Source organism: Delphinus delphis, chromosome X, assembly GCF_949987515.2.
Source record: "Delphinus delphis chromosome X, mDelDel1.2, whole genome shotgun sequence".
Classification (NCBI taxonomy): Eukaryota; Metazoa; Chordata; class Mammalia; order Artiodactyla; family Delphinidae; genus Delphinus; species Delphinus delphis.
In genome coordinates, this window is record NC_082704.1 from 54,483,142 (window position 1) to 54,505,127 (window position 21,986).

At 39.4% G+C, this 21,986-nt stretch overlaps 1 protein-coding gene across 1 annotated transcript in view; it reads right to left on the bottom strand.

Moving 5' to 3' along the window:
• The window catches only part of DACH2 (dachshund family transcription factor 2), a 638,130-nt gene that overhangs the window by 223,323 nt on the left and 392,821 nt on the right, over positions 1 to 21,986 (bottom strand). Inside the window, exon 4 of the mRNA XM_060002017.1 lies at positions 5,367 to 5,498. Within this exon, the coding sequence (XP_059858000.1) occupies positions 5,367 to 5,498 (132 nt within the window). The remainder of the gene's footprint in view (positions 1 to 5,366; positions 5,499 to 21,986) is intronic.

The following is a 21,986-nucleotide window of genomic DNA, read 5'->3' on the forward strand; positions in this document are numbered from 1 at the left end:
GCTGGGGCTGGGGCAGGGACCAAGGGGCCTGTAGCATGAGCCCTGAGGTAGAATTTTTTGTCTCCAGGTTTTGTTGTTAGTCTCTTTCTAGATTGGGGTGATGACTGGGTCCCGAGGGCTTGGTGCTGCACTTCTGTGCTGGCTTAACTTTTTCCTCACCATGTGCACCTTAGATAGAGACTGGGTTGGAATCAGAGGTTTTGGTGCCACACTACTGAGATGGTTTCAGTCCACTGGGAATGGCGGTCTCCACCCTGGAACCAATTTTGTTCCCCACAAAAGGGGCAAGAACACACTTGCTAGCAATGGCTGCTTCCACACTTGTCAGAGACAGGGCCAGGGTCCAAGCCAGCGTCATTCCTTCCAAGTGTGCACTCTCTCATTAGCAATGGCAAGAGAGACTGGAGTAAGAGCCTGGTGCAGGCTCGGGCATACTGGGGTTGTTCTGGCAAGCCAGCCAGAGCCCCAGACACTTTTCAATCTGTTGTCATCACACTGTGACCAGGAGTAAGCAAGCTTGTGCATGGGCTCTTCAAGAGCAGTCTTGGTTTCTTATAGATCTCCAGTAAGCCTCACTGGTTTTCAAACAAGCTAAGGGAGCTCATCTTCCTTTGTCAGACCCCATGGCTGGGGTGCCTAATATGTGGCTCATACCCTTCACTCCCCAGAGAGGATCCCAGAGCCCATGATATCCTCCTCCTTTTCTGGGTCCCCAGCTAGGGATGTGGGACCCAACCAGATCACTTCTCCTCCCTTCCTGCCAGACTCTGCATGGATCTCTCTTTACAGCCCTGGTTGCAGAAAAGCCATTCTGCCAATCTCCAGCTCAAATTCAGAAAGAGCTGCTCCCCATGTAGTTGTATTTTTGATGTGCTCGTGAGGGCAAGTGAGCTCAGTGTCCTCCTACTCTGCCATCTTAACATATTGTATTGATTTTGTATACTGCATCTTTACTGAATTCATTTTTTAGTTCTAATTGTTTTATGGTCGTTGTTGAGTTTTCTACATATATGATCATGTCATCTGCAAATAGAAATAACTTTACTTCTTCCTTTCAGATTTGGGTGCTTTTTATTCTTTTTACTTACCTAATTTCTCTGGCTAGGATTTCCAGTAATATGTTGAGCAGGTGTTGAGAGTGGGCATCCTTGTTTTGTACCAGAAAGGTACAAAGGGAAAGCTTTATGTTTTTCTCCATTGATTATGATGTTAGCTGTGGGCTTTTCATATATGGTCTATAAGCTGTGAGTTAATTTTCTTTTACACATTTTCGTTGAGTTTTAATCATAAATGTATGTTGAACTTTGTCAAGTGCTTTTTCTTTGTCCATTAAGATAATCGTGTGGTTTTATTCTTTCATTTAAATTTTTTGTATCACACTGATTATTTGCATATGTTAAACCAACATTGCATCCCAGGGATAAATCCCTCTTGGTCATGGTGTATGATCCTTTTAATGTGCTGTTAAAATCGGTTTGCTAGTATTTTATTGAGAATTTATGCCTCTATACTCATCAGTAATATTGACCTTTAATTTTTTTTCTTGTAGCGTCTTTATCTGGAATTATTATCAGTGTAATGTTGGGCTTGTAAAATGAGTTTGGGAGTACTCCCTCCCATTCAATTTTTGGAAGAGTTTGAAAAAGATTGGAGTTAATTTTTTAGACATTGGTAAAATTCAACAGAGAAACCATCTGGAGCTGGGTTGTTGTTGGTGGTGGTGGTGGCTTTTTTGTTTCTTGTTTTTGTTTTTTTGGTTGGGAGGTTTTTGATAACTGATTCAACTTTGTTAATAGTAATTGATTTATCCATGTTTCTATTTCTTCTTGATTGAGTTTTGGTAGGTTGTATATTTCTAGGAATTTATCAGCTTCCTCTAGGTTATCCAGTCTGTTCATGTATAATTGTGCTTATTAGTCCTGTGTGATCCTTTATATTACTGAGGTACCATTTAAACGCCTGCTCTTTTATTCCTGATTTTATTTATCTAAGTCTTCTCTCTTTTATCTTTGTCTAATTAAGGTTTTGTTGATTTTATCTTTTCAAAAAAAACCAACCTTAGTTGTGTTGATTTTTTTTCTATTGCTTTCTTATCCTCCACTTGATTTATTATTTATTTATTTAAACTTATTTATTATTTCCTTCTGCTAACTTTTGACTTGGTTTGTTCTTTTTCTAGTTCCTTGAGGTGTAAAATTAGATTGTTTATTTGATACTTTGTATTTTTTAAATATAAACTTCCCTCTTAGTACTACTTTTGCTGCATTCCATAGTTTCGGTATATTTTATTTTCATTTTTATTTCCCTCCAGATACTTTTTAAATGTTCTTTGGATTTCCTCTCTTGATTTTCCTCAATGGTTGCTCAAGAGAGTATTGCTTATTTTCCACATATTTATAAATTTTCCCATTTTCTTGCTGTCATTGATTTCTAGTTTTATTTCACTGTGGTTGGAAAAGATACTTGGTATAATTTTAATCTTCATAAATTTGTCAAGACTTGGTTTGTGACCTAACATGGGATATATCCAGAAAAATGTTCTATGTGTGCTTGAAAAGAATGTGTATTCTTCTGCTGTTAGGTAGAAATTTCTGTAAGTTTCTGTTATGTCCATTTGGTTTATAGTGTTGTCCAAGTAAGATTTTTCTTTATTGCTTTTCTGTCTGGATGTTGTGTCCATTATTGTAAGTGGGATATTGAATCCCCCTACTATTATTGTATTGCTGTCAATTTCTGCCTTCAAATCTGTCAATGTTTTCTTTATACATTTAAGTGTTCTGCTACTGGGTACACATATATTTATAAATGTTATATCTTCCTATTGAATTGACCCTTTTATAATTATATAATGACCTTCATTTCTAAAAATAGTTTAAGACTTAAAGTCCATTTTTTCTGATATAACTATAGCCACTTTCACTTTATTTTGGTTACCATTTGCATGGTGTATCTTTTTCCATCACTTCACTTTTGACCAAATCATATTGCTGGATCTTATTTTTTTATCCATTCATCCATTCAGTGCATTTTAATTGGTGAGTTTAATCCATTTACATTTAAAGTCAAGCACAGTGACTACTCTAATTCCATTTCTAAAACATCAAGTATAACATACATAGATCGAAACCTACTACTTTCTTTTTTCACAAAGATGGATACCTGGAGTTAAGTCAGCTTATAGTTAACCAGGAAAATTAACCATTTACTAAGTTAGAAATTAGGTAACCAGTATAGCTCTCAAAATATTTTTTGTTGTCTTGTTATAAAGGAACAACAGAAGTTTTATTGAAAGTCTTTTTCAGAAACTGGTATACCTGAGAAAAACATGACAGAAGTTATTCCTTGAGATCCTACTAATTTTTATTGGTACAAAAAATTCTTTTTATTTGCAAGTGGCTTCCTGTAAAATGTTGGTCACTTCCGAGACACCAAAAAATTTTAAAGCCAGTATCAGTTAAGAGAGGCGTTAAAACTAGGAAATTGATCATAAGTTTATTACTGTATCCTCATCGTAAAAACAACTTTATTCCAGAGGTTAAATAAAATAAAATTCCTGGGTTTCCCTGGTGGCCCAGTGGTTAAGAATCCTTATGCCAATGCAGGGGACATGGGTTCAAGCCCTGGTCCAGGAAGATCCCATCTGCTGTGGAGCAACTAAGGTCATGTGCCACAACTACTGAGTCTATGCTCTAGAGCCCATGAGCCACAACTACTGAGCCAGTGTGCCACAACTACTGAAGCCCACGTGCCTAGAGCCGGTGCTACACAACAAGAGAAGACACCACAATGAGAAACCTGCACACCGCACTGAAGAGTAGCCCCCGCTCACCACAACTAGAGAAAGCCCATGCATAGCAATGAAGACACAACACAGCCAAAAATGAACATAAATTAAAAAAAAATCCTGTTGCAAAACAACATTGAAGTGGAGGAAGAATGTGAAAAGATTAAACATTTTGGACTTAACCATATATGGGATTGAAACTTAGCTCTGCCACTTACTAGCTTTGCGATTATGGGCAAAGCCAAAACACTCTGTTCCTCTGTTTCCCAATCTGCAAAAATTGGAATATTAAAATTTCCCTTTTTTCCAAAAATTTGGTAAGAAATAAATGAGTTAACATGAGAGATAGAAGATGAATAAATTTGGGGGATGTAATGTACAACATTGTTATTAGCGTTAATGATACTCCATTAAATACTTGACAGTTGCTAAGAGATACAATCTTAAATTTTCTCACTACACAAAAGAAATGATAATTATGACATGATAGAGGTGTTAGTTAACATGGTTGTGATAATCATATTGTAATGTATAAGTGTATCAAATCAACACTTTGTACACCTCAAACTTATACAATGTAAAACTGAGCATGTTTCCATTTATTCCCCATTGTGAGCACTGGTTGAAGACCATTCTCACTCTATAATTCACCATGAAAACTTCAGCTTTAAATGAGTCTATCATACTGATTTAACTCAATAATGTCCCTTTTTAATTCCTCTCTCCTTTTCCCTCCAAAATAAAGACTTACCATGCTTGAAATTCTAGAAGCTGAAAAGAAGAGAGAAAAGGCTGCTACTTATTTACCTATCACATTATATTGAATTTAACTGCAAACGCAGATTGGAAGCCTGTGGCTCCTAAGACCATCCTAGGTTGCCCCTTATTATTCCCCACTAAAATTATATTTTATTTATTTATTTATCCATTCATGTATGTTGATAGTTATAATCCCACCTACTTCCAAAAGAGATCTCAGGGGTGATCTTATGATCAAGTCAAGGTACAGTTATCACAGGGTCAAGGAAAAAAAAAACAGTTACTAAGAAAGGAGGGAACATTCTATTCCACAGGCATCTTTCTCTTTTCTCCCCTTTTTCCATCTCTTTTTCTTTTTTTCTTCTTGTTCTACATCTTTAGCCCCTGCCAATAATTCCTTAAGTCTCCCAGCACCCTCACTTATCTAAGGAGGTGGTACTCCAGCTTGAAGCAAAGGTGGATTCTCAGAACTGCATTTCAGTGGCAAATTATTTAGAGAAAAATTAAGAAGCCTGAGGTGAAATTGAAGGAGGCAGCTTTTAGCAATCAAAAGGTGCAATAGTTAGCACTATAAAAATTAGAATTTAACCCCACCACAACAAAACAATAGAGATAAATCAATGTTTCCTGAAATGGGATTCTGACCCATAATAGTTTTCTAATTTCAATGTACAAATTAGAGGTAGGGTTAAGCCTCCTTTTGTACTAACTGCTGATAATCAAAGTATACATATTATTCTTTCCTCTCCTCTCAGCCCTCCTCTCTCCCTTCCCAGAATAAAGCAATGAGAGTCACCTGCTTTGGATTCCTGAAGACACTCACCTGTATTAGAATTAAGATCATCAGGCTCTGATTCGGTCCCATTTTGGCTTCCATTTCCCTGAAGAGTGTTCATAGCCATAAGCTTCATCTTCTGCAGCTTCATCGCCTCAGCCATTGTTGCAGCTGTTATACCTAAAACCATAACCATTCTTTTAAAACAGCGGCCATTTCTTAATGTAATTGAAGACTGTATACATTTCTTTAACAGGCCTATGCTGCACAGCACAAGCCAAAAGTAAGCCCAAGTCTAATTTATGAATAATATTCTTTAACAAAGTAATTTTCAACTCCTCTAATAACTTCTTACAATGGACAGTTTGAACATCTGAAAAAGCATTAAATATGGGTCTGATTCCCAATTGAAAACAGCACAGAGAAAACAAACAGCATAATGTGAAAATTGTCTGAGAAATTTCAAAACTCTTGCTAATGTGTTCTGGTGTCTATTAAGAGCTCTGGACAGTTGTTTTAGACAGAGCTCACCATGCACTGAAATCCATCTAAAACAACATTGTCAGAGGAAGCACTCTGAAATGCTAGAAGGAACAACTTTCTAGTGAATATCCTTGCTAGCACTTCTACTAAAGAATGGGCTACCTTCCTTATGAGAGTTACCTTAGAAAGAAGAATTAAGGGGAGGAAACACAAAGTTGTCTTTATACCTTTTTACTGACCTCCTTCTTATATACTGAGGGACCAAATAAATGAAAACATGGCAGGCCACCTCTGAAAGTGTGCCAGCCCTTGTAGTATAATTACATTCTTTTGTATTAATATAAGGCAATTTTTAAAACTCTATATAATGGTACAAAGAGGTAGGAATAGAAAACCCAAAGATAAAATATGAGTGCATAAGTTTGAAATTCTTCCTCCTAGGAAGTCTATATCCAGCAAAACCATAGAAATATAACCAGAAATTGGTACTAAAAATAGATCAATCTGTACTCCACCAATGCCCTTCAAAATGTATAGTGAATTCAACTAAATTATTTTTAAATAGTATCGAAATCCCTAACCATCTACTGGTGCACTGGTACCACGGGCCAAAAAGAAAAAGAAAAAAAACTGGCAGATTTAAAACAGTATTTTAGAATTCAGTGAAATCATTCTCCCCTGCAAATGCAAATCAAAGAAAAGAAGGCATGTATTGGTTGCTGCAAAAGAGTGGAGGTTCCTTAAAAAAGTAAAAATAGAACTACCATATGACCCAGCAATCCCATTACTGGGATATACCCTGAGAAAACCATAATTCAAAATGACACACACACCCCAATGTTCACTGCAGCACTATTTACAATACCCAGAACATGGAAGCAACCTAAATGTCCACCAACAGATGAATGGATAAAGAAGATGTGGTACATATATACAATGGAATATTACTCAGACTTAGAGTGGTGAAAATAGTTCTTAAGAGTCACAAGAACTTTAATGAATATCTAAACCAACCCTTCCATTTTACAAATGAAAAACTGAATCCTAGAGAGGAAAAGTGAGGGACTTAATACAACACAGACAGTAGAGCTAGGATGAGAACTCGTGTCTCCTGACATGTACCCTTAGTGCTTTGTCTACTAAATCCCACCTTCTTAATCTTGATTTTAATTTCTTTAAAACTCTCTAAATGGGTTTGAAGAGAGGCATTATAAGTCACTGACCAGAACAAGGGAAAAATCATGTCATATAACTTCTCAAGGATTCAGATTACTCAATATGAAAAATGAAAGGGTTGGAATAAGTGGTCTTTACAGTCCTTTATGAAGCAATAATTCTGACTAGATTTACTTTGTACTGTATAGTTTTGTCATACTTCTGGTTTTGTATAGATGTTATCCATGCATGCTCTAAAGCAAAATTTTTCTTGGACTCCTTTCTCACTAGTAAACAAGCATTAGACTTATAAATTTATGTGATCTATAGTCCTTAACCTAGAAGTGCAGTGGGGGAAAAAATCCATGCTGCGTAGAAAAATTTACAAGGGGAAAAATGTGAATTTGGATTTGCAGCAGTGATTGAACAAAAATTAAGGCAATTTTATAGTTTCCTAATTGGTTATACTGTGCCTATCTCTTCATATTAGTTTGAAAGCTTTTCTGTCAAAACTGTGAATAAGTAAATTAACTAAAGGAGAACTATGAGTAATCAAATCTTGAGGTTTACAATTAAATGAAATGGTGGGTCAGTTCACTGCAACATGGTTTTATATTTTAAAAATAGCATTTAATTAAATTAACGAAGTGTTGCATTAATAATATCCCTCCAAAAAAGAAAAGCAGTTTAGAACAAAATTCCAGGTTGCCAAGCAACTGTTTATTTTCCTGTAGACGCTTCTGAAAATGCATAAAAGGCATTTTAAATGTCTTTGAAAGTCTAATAATCTCTTCAAATGTTCCAATTATATCTAATGTTAAAAGATTAAAAGCAAGAAAGAAACATCCTATCGAACCTATACCAACATCTTCCAAATTATTTTCCATTTGCCTGCTTGTTTCATAAAATGTTAAAAGAGAATTGTTTTTAAAAAAAGGGGAGGGGGGAAGATGGCAGAAGAGTAAGACACGGAGATCACCTTCCTCCCCAAAGATACATCAGAAATACATCTACACATGGAACAACTCCTACAGAACACCTACTAAAAGCTGGCAGAAGACCTCAGACCTCCCAAAAGGCAAGAAACTCCCCACGTACCTGGGTAGGGCAAAATAAACAGAGACAAAAGAATAGGGACGGGAACAGCACCAGTGGGAGAGAGCCGTGAAGGAGGAAAGGTTTCCACACACTAGAAGCCCCTTCATGGGCAGAGACTGTGGGTGGCGGAGGGGGGGACCTTTGGAGCCGCGGAAGAGAGCACAGCCACAGGTGCAGAGGGAAAAGTGGAGAGATTCCCGCACAGAGGATCGGTGCCAACCTGCACTCACCAGCCTGAAAGGCTTGTCTGCTCACTCGCCAGGACGGGGGGCGGGGGCTGGGAGCTGAGGCTCGGGCTTCAGTTGGAGTGCAGGGAGAGAACTGGCGGCCTGAACACAGCCTGAATGGGTTATTGCACCACGGCTAGCCGGGACGGAGTCCGGGAAAAAGTCTGGAACTGCCAAAGAGGCAAGAGACATTTTCTTCCCTCTTTGTTTCCTGGTGAGCGTGGAGAGAGGATTTAGAGCACAGCTTAAAGGAGCTCCAGAGACGGGCGCGAGCCATGGCTAACAGTGAGGACAACAGAGACGGGTATGAGATGCTAAGGCTGCTGCTGCCACCAACAAGAAACCTGTGTGCGAGCAAAGGTCACCCTCCACATCTCCCTTCTGGGGAGCCTGTGCAGCCCACCACTGCCAGGGACCCGGGATCCAGGGACAACTTCCCTGGGAGAACGCATGGTGCGCCTCAGGCGGTGCAACGTCACGCCGGCCTCTGCTGCCACAGGCTCACCCCACACTCCGTACCCTTCCCTCCACCCAGCCTGAGTGAGCCAGAGACCACGAATCAGCGGCTCCTTTAACCCCGTCCTGTCTGAGCAAAGAATAGACGCCCTCCGGTGACCTACACGCAGAGGCAGGGCCAAATCCAAAGCTGAGCCCCTGGGACCTGTGAGAACTAAGAAGAGAAAGGGAAATCTCTCCCAGCAGCCTCAGGAGCAGCGGATTAAATCTCCACAATTAACTTGATGTACCCTGCATCTGTTGAATACCTAAATAGACAACGAATCATCCCAAATTGAGGAGGTGGACTTTGAGAGCACTATTTATTATTTTTTCCTCTTTTCCTCTTTTTGTGAGTGTGCATGTGTAAGCTTCTGTGTGACATTTTCTCTGTATACCTTTGCTTTCACCATTTGTCCTAGGATTCTATCCATCCATTTTTTGGTGTTGTTTTGTTTGTTTGTTAAGTTTTTTAAAAAAAAATTCTTAAAAATTACTTTTTTCTTTTAATAACTTTATTTTATTTTACCTTATTTTATTTTATTTTATCCTTTTTCTTTCTTTCTCCTTTTTCTCCCATTTATTCTGAGCCATGAGAATGGAAGGCACTTGGTGCTGCAGACAGGAGTCAGTGCTGTGCCCCTGAGGTGGGAGAGCTATCTTCAGGACACTGGTCCACAAGAGACCTCCCAGCTGCACGTAATATCAAATGGCAAAAATCTCCCAGAGATCTCCATCTCAAAACCAACACCCAGCTTCACTCAACGACCAGCAAGCTACAGTGCTGGACACCCTATGCCAAACAACTAGCAAGACAGGAACACAACCACACCCATTAGCAGAGAGGCTGCCTAAAATCATGATAAGTCCACAGATACCCCAAAACACACTACCAGACGTGGACGTACCCACCAGAAAGACAAGATCCAGCCTCATCCACCAGAACACAGGCACTAGTCCCCTCCACCAGGAAGCCTACACAATCCACTGAAACAACTTTAGCCCCTGGGGATGGACACCAAAAAAACCGGGAACTATGAAACTGCAGGCTGCAAAAAGGAGACACCAAACAAGTACGATAAGCAAAATGAGAAGATAGTAAAACACACAGCAGATGAAGGAGCAAGATAAAAACCCACAAGACCTAACAAATGAAGAGGAAATAGGCAGTCTACCTGAAAAAGAATTCAGAATAATGATAATAAAGATGATCCAAATTCATGGAAATAGAATAGAGAAAATGCAAGAAACATTTAACAAGGACCTAGAAGAACTAAAGATGAAACAAGCAACGATGAACAACAAAATAAATGAAAATAAAAACACTCTAGAAGGGATCAATACCAGAATAACTGAGGCAGAAGAACGGATAAGTGACCTGGAAGATAAAATAGTGGAAATAACTACTGCAGAGCAGAATAAAGGAAAAAGAATGAAAAGAACTGAGGACAGTCTCAGAGACTTCTGGGACAACATTAAACGCACCAACATTAGAATTATAGGGGTTCCAGAAGAAGAAGAGAAAAAGAAAGGGACTGAGAAAATATATGATGAGATTATAGTTGAAAACTTCCTTATTATGGGAAAGGAAATAGTTAGTCAAGTCCAGGAAGCACAGAGAGTCCCATACAGACTGGCTGAATGTATATAAAAACAAGAACCATATATATGCTGTCTACAAGAGACCCACTTCAGACCTAGAGACACATACAGACTGAAAGTGAGGGGATGGAAAAAGATATTCCATGCAAATGGAAACCAAAAGAAAGCTGGCATAGTATTCTCATATCAGACAAAATAGACTTTAAAATAAAAACTATTAGAATTGACAAAGAAGGACACTACGTAATGATCAAGGGATCGATCCAAGAAGACGATATAACAATTGTAAATATTTATGCACCTAACATAGGACCACCTGAATACATAAGGCAAATACTAACAGCCATAAAAGGGGAAATCAACAGTAATACATTCATAATAGGGGACTTTTACACCCCACTTTCACCAATGGACAGATCATCCAAAATGAAAATAAACAAGGAAACACAAGCTATAAATGATACATTAAACAAGATGGACTTAATTGATATTTATAGGACATTCCATCCAAAAACAACAAAATACACATTTTTCTCAAGTGCTTATGGAACATTCTCCAGGATAGATCATATCTTGGGTCACAAATCAAGCCTTGGTAAATTTAAGAAAATTGAACTTGTATCAAGTATCTTTTCTGACCACAATGCTATGAGACTAGATATCAATTCCAGGAAAAGATCTGTAAAAAATACAAACATATGGAGGCTAAACCATACACTACTTAATAATGAAGTGATCACTGAAGAAATCAAAGAGGAAATCAAAAAATACCTAGAAACAAAGGACAATGGAGACACAACGACCCAAAACCTATGGGATGCAGCAAAAGCAGTTCTAAGAGGGACGTTTATAGCAATACAATCCTACCTCATGAAACAGGAAACATCTCGAATAAAAAACCTAACCTTGCACCTAAAGCAATTAGAGAAAGAAGAACAAGAACCCCCAAAGTTAGAAGAAGGAAAGAAAGCATAAAGGTCAGATCAGAAATAAATGAAAAAGAAATGAAGGAAACGATAGCAAAGACCAATAAAACTAAAAGCTGGTTCTTTCAGAAGATAAACAAAATTGATAAACCGTTAGCCACACTCATCAAGAAAAAAAGGGAGAAGACAAATCAATAGAAATGAAAAAGGAGAAGTAACAACTGACACTGCAGAAATACAAAAGATCATGAGCGATTACTAAAATCAACTCTATGCCAATAAAATGGACAACCTGGAAGAAATGGAAATATTCTTGGAAATGCACAACCTGCCAAGACTGAATCAGGAAGAAATAGAAAATATGAGTAGACAAATCACAAGCAGTGAAATTGAAACTGTGATTAAAAATCTTCCAACAAGCAAAAGCCCAGGACCAGATGGCTTCACAGGCGAATTATATCAAACATTTAGAGTAGAGCTAACACCTATCCTTCTCAAACTCTTCCAAAATATAGCAGAAAGAGGGACACTCCCAAACTCATTCTACGAGGTCACCATCACCCTGATACCGAAACCAGACAAGGATGTCACAAACTACAGGCCAATATGACGGATGAACATAGATGAAAAATCCTCAACAAAATACTAGCAAACAGAATCCAACAGCACATTAAAAGGATCATACAACATGATCAAGTGGGGTTTGTTCCAGTAGTTCAAGGACTCTTCAATATACACAAATCAATCAATTTGATACACCATATTAACAACTTGAAGGAGAAAAAACCATATGGTCATCTCAATAGATGCAGAGAAAACTTTCGACAAAATTCAACACCCATTTATGATAAAAACCCTCCAGAAAGTAGGCATAGAGGGAACTTACGTCAATACAATAAAGGCCATATATGACAAAGCCAGAGCCAACATAGTACTCAACAGTGAAAAACTGAAAGCATTTCCACTAAGGTCAGGAACAAGACAAGGTTGCCCACTCTCACCACTCTTATTCTACATAGACTTGGAAGTTTTAGCCACAGCAATCAGAGAAGAAAAGGAGATAAAAGGAATCCAAATCAGAAAAGAAGAAGTAAAGCTGTCACTGTTTGCAGATGACATGATACTATACATAGAGAATCCTAAAGATGCTACCAGAAAACTACTAGAGATAATCAATGAATTTGGTAAAATAGCAGGATACAAAATTAATGCTCAGAAGTCTCTGGCATTCCTATACACTAATGATGAAAAATCTGAAAATGAAATTAGGAAAACACTCCCATTTACCATTGCAACAAAAAGAAACAAATATCTCAGAATAAACTTACCTAAGGAGACAAAAGACCGCTATGCAGAAAATTGTAAGACACTGATGAAAGAAATTAAAGATGGTACAAATAGATGGAGAGATATACCATGTTCTTGGATTGGAAGAATCAACACTGTGAAAATGACTATACTACCCAAAGCAATCTACAGGTTCAATGCAATCCCTATCAAACTACCACCGGCATTTTTCACAGAACTAGAACAAAAAATTTCATAATTTTTATGGAAATACGAAAGACCCAGAATAGCCAAAGCAATCTTGAGAACGAAAAACGTAGCTGGAAGAATCAGGCGGGAGAGCAGGAAGATGGCGGAAGAGTAAGACGCGGAGATCACCTTCCTCCCCACAGATACACCAGAAATACATCTACACGTGGAACAACTCCTACAGAACACCTACTGAAGGCTGGCAGAAGACCTCAGACCTCCCAAAAGGCAAGAAACTCCCCACGTACCTGGGTAGGGCAAAAGAAATAAAAGAATAAACAGAGACAAAAGGATAGGGACGGCACCTGCACCAGTGGGAGGGAGCTGTGAAGGAGGAAAAGTTTCCACACAACTAGGAAGCCCCTTCGTGGGCGGAGACTGCGGGAGGCGGAGGAGGGAGCTTCGAAGCCGCGGAGGAGTGCACAGCAACGGGTGCGGAGGGCAAAGCGGGGAGATTCCCGCACAGAGGATCTGTGCCGACCGGCACTCACCAGCCCGAGAGGCTTGTCTGCTCACCCGCCGGGGCGGGCGGGGCTGCGAGCTGAGGCTCTGAGGCTCGGGTTTCGGTTTCGGACGGAGCGCAGGGAGAGGACTGGGGTTGGCGGCTTGAACATAGCCTGAAGGGGTTAGTGCACCACAGCTAGCCGGGAGGGAGTCCGGGGAAAAGTCTGCACCTGCCGAAGAGGCAAGAGACTTTTTCTTCCCTCTTTGTTTCCTGGTGCGTGAGGAGAGGGGTTTAAGAATGCTGCTTAAAGAAACTCCAGAGACGGGCGCGAGCCGCGGCTGAAAGCGCGGAATCCAGAGACGGGCGTGAGCCGCGGCTGAAAGCGCGGACCCCAGAGACGGGCGCGAGCCACGGCTGAGGGCGCGGACTCCAGAGACGGGCGCGAGCCGCGGCTGGAGGCGCGGATCCCAGAGGCGGGCGGGAGACGTTGGGGCTGCTGCTGCCGCCATCAAGGGGCCTGTGTGCGAGTGCAGGTCGCTCTCCACGCCCCTCTTCCGCGGAGCCTGTGCAGCCCGACACTGCCGGGTTCCCGGGATCCGGGGACGACTTCCCCAGGAGAGCTCATGGCGGGCCTCGGGCTGGTGCAGGGTCACGCCGGACTTTGCCGCCGCAGGCCCGCCCCGCATTCCGTGCCCCTCCCTCCCCGCCGGCCTCAGTACGCCAGAACCCCCGAATCAGCGGCTCCTTTAACCCCGTCCTGCCTGAGCAAAAAACAGACGCCCTCCAGCGACCTACACGCAGAGGCAGGGCCAAATCCAAAGCTGAGCCCCTGTGAGCTGTGAGAACAAAGAAGAGAAAGGGAAATCTCTCCCAGCAGCCTCAGAAGCAGCAGATTAAAGCTCCACAATCAACCTGATGTACCCTGCATCTGTGGAATACATGAATAGACAGCCAATCATCCCAAATTAAGGAGGTGGACTTTGGGAGCAAGATCTATGATTTTTTTCCCTATTCCTCTTTTTGTGAATGTGTATGTGTATGCTTCTGTATGAGATCTTGTCTGTATAGTCTTGCTTCCACCATTTGTCCTAGGGTTCTATCCGTCCATGGTTTTTTCTTAAAACTTTTTTCTTAATAATCAATTTTAATTTTAAGAACGTTATTATACTTTACCTTCATCCTTTCTTTCTTTCTTTCCTTCCTTCCTTCCCTCCTTTAGACAACGAATCATCCCAAATTGAGGAGATGGTCTCTGACAGCAAGATTTATGATTTTTCCCCCTTTACCTCTTTTAGTGAGGGTGTATGTGTACGCTTCTGTGTAAGATTTTGTCTGTATAGCTTTGCTTCCAACATTTGTCCTAAGGTTCTAACCGTTCCTTTTTTTTTTTCCTAAATAAGAAATTTTTAATTCAATAACTTTATTATAATTTATTTTATTTTTACTGTATCTTCTTTCTTTCTGTTTTTCCTTCTTTCCCTCCTTCCTTCCTTCCTTCCTCCCTCCCTCCCTCCTTTCATTCCTTCTTGCCTTCCTTCCTTCTTTGCTTCTTTCTTTCTTTCTTCCTTCCTTCCTTACTTCCTTCCCTCCTTCCTTCCCTCCTTTCCTTCTTTCTTTCCTCATACTTCTACTAATTCCCTCTACTTTTTCTCCCTTTTATTCTGAGCCGTGTGGATGAAAGGCTCTTGGTGCTCCAGCCAGGAGTCAGGGCTCTGCCTCTGAGGTAGGAGAGCCAACTTCAGGACACTGGTCCACAAGAGACCTCCCAGCTCCACATAATATCAAACGGCAAAAATCTCCCAGAGACCTCCATCTTAACACCAGCACCCAGCTTCACTCAACGACCAGCAAGCCACAGTGCTGGACAACCTGTGCCAAACAACTAGCAAAACAGGAACACAACCCCACCCATTAGCAGAGAGGCTGCCTAAAATCATAATAAGGCCACAGACACCCCAAAACACACCACCAGACGTGAACCTGCCCACTAGAGAGACAAGATCCAGCCTCATCCACCACAACACAGGCACTAGTCCCCTCCACCAGGAAGCCTACACAACCCACTGAACCAACCTTAGCCACTGGAGACAGACATCAAAAACAGGAGGAACTACGAACCTGCAGCCTGTAAAAAGGAGACCCCAAACACAGTAAGATAAGCAAAATGAGAAAACAGAAAAACACACAGCAGATAAAGGAGCAAGATAAAAACCCACCAGACCTAACAAATGAAGAGGAAATAGGCAGTCTACCTGAAAAAGAATTCAGAATAATGATAGTAAGGTTGATCCGAAATCTTGGAGATAGAATGGACAATAGAATGGACAAAATGCAAGAATCAGTTAACAAGGACCTAGAAGAACTAAAGATGAAACAAGCAACGATGAACAACACAATAAATGAAATTAAAAATACTCTAGATGGGATCAATAGCAGAATAACTGAGGCAGAAGAACGGATAAGTGACCTGGAAGATAAAATAGTGGAAATAACTACTGCAGAGCAGAATAAAGAAAAAAGAATGAAAATAACTGAGGACAGTCTCAGAGACCTCTGGGACAACATTAAACGCACCAACATTCGAATTATAGGGGTTACAGAAGAAGAAGAGAAAAAGAAAGGGACTGAGAAAATATTTGAAGAGATTATAGTTGAAAACTTCCCTAATATGGGAAAGGAAATAGTTAATCAGGTCAAGGAAGCACAGAGAGTCCCATACAGGATAAATCCAAGGAGAAATACGCCAAGACACATATTAATCAAACTGTCAAAAATTAAATACAAAGAAAGCATATTAAAAGCAGCAAGGGAAAAACAACAAATAACACATAAGGGAATCCCCATAAGGTTAACAGCTGATCTCTCAGCAGAAACCCTACAAGCCAGAAGGGAGTGGCAGGACATACTGAAAGTGATGAAGGAGAAAAACCTGCAGCCAAGACTACTCTACCCAGCAAGGATCTCATTCAGATTTGATGGAGAAATTAAAACCTTTACAGACAAGCAAAAGCTGAGAGAGTCCAGCACCACCAAACCAGCTTTACAACAAATGCTAAAGGATCTTCTCTAGGCAAGAAACACAAGAGAAGGAAAAGACCTATAATAACGAACCCAAAACAATTTAGAAAATGGGAATAGGAACATACATATCGATAATTACCTTAAATGTAAATGGACTAAATGCTCCCACCAAAAGACACAGATTAGCTGAATGGATACAAAAACAAGACCCTTATATATGCTGTCTACAAGAGACCCACTTCAGACCTAGAGACACATACAGACTGAAAGTAAGGGGATGGAAAAAGATATTCCATGCAAATGGAAACCAAAAGAAAGCTGGAGTAGCAATTCTCATATCAGACAAAATAGACTTTAAAATAAGGACTATTAAAAGAGACAAAGAAGGACACTACATAATGATCAAGGGATCGATCCAAGAAGAAGATATAACAATTGTAAATATTTATGCACCCAACATAGGAGCACCTCAATACATAAGGCAAATACTAACAGCCATAAAAGGGGAAATCGACAAGAACACATTCATAGTAGGGGACTTAAACACCCCACTTTCACCCATGGACAGATCATCCAAAATGAAAATAAATAAGGAAACACAAGCTTTAAATGATACATTAAACAAGATGGACTTAATTGATATTTATAGGACATTCCATCCAAAAACAACAGAATACACATTTTTCTCAAGTGCTCATGGAACATTCTCCAGGATAGATCATATCTTGGGTCACAAATCAAGCCTTGGTAAATTTAAGAAAATTGAAATTGTATCAAGTATCTTTTCTGACCACAACGCCATGAGACTAGATATCAATTACAGGAAAAGATTTGTAAAAAATACAAACACATGGAGGCTAAACAATACACTACTTAATAATGAAGTGATCACTGAAGAAATCAAAGAGGAAATCAAAAAATACCTAGAAACAAATGACAATGGAGACACAACGACCCAAAACCTGTGGGATGCAGCAAAAGCAGTTCTAAGGGGGAAGTTTATAGCAATACAAGCCCACCTTAAGAAGCAGGAAACATCTAGAATAAACAACCTAACCTTGCACCTCAAGCAATTAGAGAAAGAAGAACAAAAAAACCCCAAAGCTAGCAGAAGGAAAGAAATCATAAAAATCAGATCAGAAATAAATGAAAAAGAAATGAAGGAAACAATAGCAAAGATCAATAAAACTAAAAGCTGGTTCTTTGAGAAGATAAACAAAATAGATAAACCACTAGCCAGACTCATCAAGAAAAAAAGGGAGAAGGCTCAAATCAATAGAATTAGAAATGAAAAAGGAGAGGTAACAACTGACACTGCAGAAATAAAAGAGATCATGAGAGATTACTACAAGCAACTCTATGCCAATAAAATGGACAATCTGGAAGAAATGGACAAATTCTTAGAAATGCACAACCTGCCAAGACTGAATCAGGAAGAAATAGAAAATATGAACAGACCAATCACAAGCAGTGAAATTGAAACTGTGATTAAAAATCTTCCAACAAAGAAAAGCCCAGGACCAGATGGCTTCACAGGCGAATTCTATCAAACATTTAGAGAAGAGCTAACACCTATCCTTCTCAAACTCTTCCAAAATAGAGTAGAGGGAGGAACACTCCCAAACTCCTTCTACGAGGCCACCATCACCTTGATACCAAAACCAGGCAAGGATGTCACAAAGAAAGAAAACTACAGACCAATATCACTGATGAACATAGATGCAAAAATCCTCAACAAAATACTAGCAAACAGAATCCAACAGCACATTAAAAGGATCATACACCATGATCAAGTGGGGTTTATCCCAGGAATGCAAGGAGTCTTCAATATACGCAAATCTATCAATGTGATAAACCATGTTAACAAATTGAAGGAGAAAAACCATATGATCATCTCAATAGATGCAGAGAAAGCTTTTGACAAAATTCAACACCCATTTATGATAAAAACCCTGCAGAAAGTAGGCATAGAGGGAATTTTCCTCAACATAATAAAGGCCATATATGACAAGCCCACAGCAAACATCATCCTCAATGGTGAAAACCTGAACGCATTTCCACTAAGATCAGGAACAAGACAAGGTTGCCCACTCTCACCACTCTTATTCAACATAGTTTTGGAAGTTTTAGCCACAGCAATCAGAGAAGAGAAGGAAATAAAAGGAATCCAAATCGGAAAAGAAGAAGTAAAGCTGTCACTGTTTGTAGATGACATGATCCTATACATAGAGAATCCTAAAGATGCTACCAGAAAACTACTAGAGCTAATCAATGAATTTGGTAAAGTGGCAGGATACAAAATTAATGCACAGAAATCTCTGGCATTCCTATATACTAATGATGAAAAATCTGAAAATGAAATCAAGAAAACACTCCTATTTACCACTGCAACAAAAAGAATAAAATATCTAGGAATAAACCTACCTAAGGAGACAAAAGACCGCTATGCAGAAAATTATAAGACACTGATGAAAGAAATTAAAGATGATACAAATAGATGGAGAAATATACCATGTTCTTGGATTGGAAGAATCAACATTGTGAAAATGACTCTACTACCCAAAGCAATCTATAGATTCAATGCAATCCCTATCCAACTACCACTGGCATTTTTCACAGAACTAGAACAAAAAATTTCGCAATTAGTATGGAAACACAAAAGACCCCGGATAGCCAAAGCAATCTTGAGAACAAAAAAAGGAACTGGAGGAATCAGGCTCCCTGACTTCAGACTATACTACAAAGCTACAGTTATCAAGACAGTATGGTACTGGCACAAAAACAGAAAGATAGATCAATGGAACAGGATAGAAAGCCCAGAGATAAACCCATGCACATATGGACACCTTATCTTTGATAAAGGTGGCAGGAATGTACAGTGGAAAAAGGACAGCCTCTTCAATAAATGGTGCTGGGAAAACTGGACAGGTACATGTAAAAGAATGAAATTAGAACACTCCCTAACACCATACACAAAAATAAGCTCAAAATGGATTAAAGACCTAAATATAAGGCCAGAAACTATCAAACTATTAGAGGAAAACATAGGCAGAACACTCTATGACATAAATCACAGCAAGATTCTTTCTGACCCACCCCCTAGAGTAATGGAAATAAAAACAAAAATAAACAAATGGGACCTAATGAAACTTCAAAGCTTTTGCACAGCAAAGGAAACCATAAACAAGACCAAAAGACAACCCTCAGAATGGGAGAAAATATTTGCAAATGAAGCAACTGACAAAGGATTAATCTCCAAAATTTACAAGCAGCTCATGCAGCTCAACAACAAAAAAACAAACAACCCAATCCAAAAATGGGCAGAAGACCTAAATAGACATTTCTCCAAAGAAGATATACAGACTGCCAACAAACACATGAAAGAATGCTCAACATCATTAATCATTAGAGAAATGCAAATCAAAACTACAATGAGATATCATCTCACGCCAGTCAGAATGGCCATCATCAATAAATCTAGAAACAATAAATGCTGGAGAGGGTGTGGAGAAAAGGGAACCCTCTTGCACTGCTGGTGGGAATGTGAATTGGTTCAGCCACTATGGAGAACAGTATGGAGGTTCCTTAAAAAACTACAAATAGAACTACCATATGACCCAGCAATCCCACTACTGGGCATATACCCTGAGAAAACCGAAATTCAAAAAGAGTCATGTACCAAAATGTTCATCGCAGCTCTATTTACAATAGCCCGGAGATGGAAACAACCTAAGTGCCCATCATCGGATGAATGGATAAAGAAGATGTGGCACATATATACAATGGAATATTACTCAGCCATAAAAAGAAACGAAATTGAGCTATTTGTAATGAGGTGGATAGACCTAGAGTCTGTCATACACAGTGAAGTAAGTCAGAACGAAAAAGACAAATACAGTATGCTAACACATATATATGGAATTTAAGAAAAAAAAAATGTCATGAAGAACCTAGGGGTAAGGCAGGAATAAAGACGCAGACCTCCTAGAGAACGGACTTGAGGTTATGGGGAGGGGGAAGGGTGAGCTGTGACGGGGCGAGAGAGAGTCATGGACATATACACACTAACAAACGTAGTAAGGTAGATAGCTAGAGGGAAGCAGCCGCATGGCACGGGGATATTGGCTCGGTGCTCTGTGACAGCCTGGAGGGGTGGGATAGGGAGGGTGGGAGGGAGGGAGACGCAAGAGGGAAGAGATATGGGAACATATGTATATGTATAACTGATTCACTTTGTTATAAAGCAGAAACTAACACACCATTGTAAAGTAATTATACCCCAATAAAGATGTTAAAAAAAAAAAAAAAAAAAAGAAAAAAATATCTAGGAATAAACCTACCTAAGGAGACAAAAGACCGCTATGCAGAAAATTATAAGACACTGATGAAAGAAATTAAAGATGATACAAATAGATGGAGAAATATACCATGTTCTTGGATTGGAAGAATCAACATTGTGAAAATGACTCTACTACCCAAAGCAATCTATAGATTCAATGCAATCCCTATCCAACTACCACTGGCATTTTTCACAGAACTAGAACAAAAAATTTCGCAATTAGTATGGAAACACAAAAGACCCCGGATAGCCAAAGCAATCTTGAGAACAAAAAAAGGAACTGGAGGAATCAGGCTCCCTGACTTCAGACTATACTACAAAGCTACAGTTATCAAGATGGTATGGTACTGGCACAAAAACAGAAAGATAGATCAATGGAACAGGATAGAAAGCCCAGAGATAAACCCATGCACATATGGACACCTTATCTTTGATAAAGGTGGCAGGAATGTACAGTGGAGAAAGGACAGCCTCTTCAATAAGTGGTGCTGGGAAAACTGGACAGGTACATGTAAAAGTATGAGATTAGATCATTCTCTAACACCATACACAAAAATAAGCTCAAAATTGATTAAAGACCTAAATATAAGGCCAGAAACTATCCAACTCTTAGAGGAAAACATAGGCAGAACACTCTATGACATAAATCACAGCAAGATTCTTTCTGACCCACCTCCTAGAGTAACGGAAATAAAAACAAAAATAAACAAATGGGACCTAATGAAACTTCAAAGCTTTTGCACAGCAAAGGAAACCATAAACAAGACCAAAAGACAACCCTCAGAATGGGAGAAAATATTTGCCAATGAAGCAACCGACAAAGGATTAATCTCCAAAATTTACAAGCAGCTCATGCAGCTCAATAACAAAAAAACAAACAACCCAATCCAAAAATGGGCAGAAGACCTAAATAGACATTTCTCCAAAGAAGATATACAGACTGCCAACAAACACATGAAAGAATGCTCAACATCATTAATCATTAGAGAAATGCAAATCAAAACTACAATGAAATATCATCTCACACCAGTCAGAATGGCCATCATCAAAAAATCTAGAAACAATAAATGCTGGAGAGGATGTGGAGAAAAGGGAACCCTCTTGCACTGCTGGTGGGAATGTGAATTGGTTCAGCCACTATGGAGAACAGTATGGAGGTTCCTTAAAAAACTACAAATAGAACTACCATATGACCCAGCAATCCCACTACTGGGCATATACCCTGAGAAAACCGAAATTCAAAAAGAGTCATGTACCAAAATGTTCATCGCAGCTCTATTTACAATAGCCCGGAGATGAAAACAACCTAAGTGTCCATCATTGGATGAATGGATAAAGAAG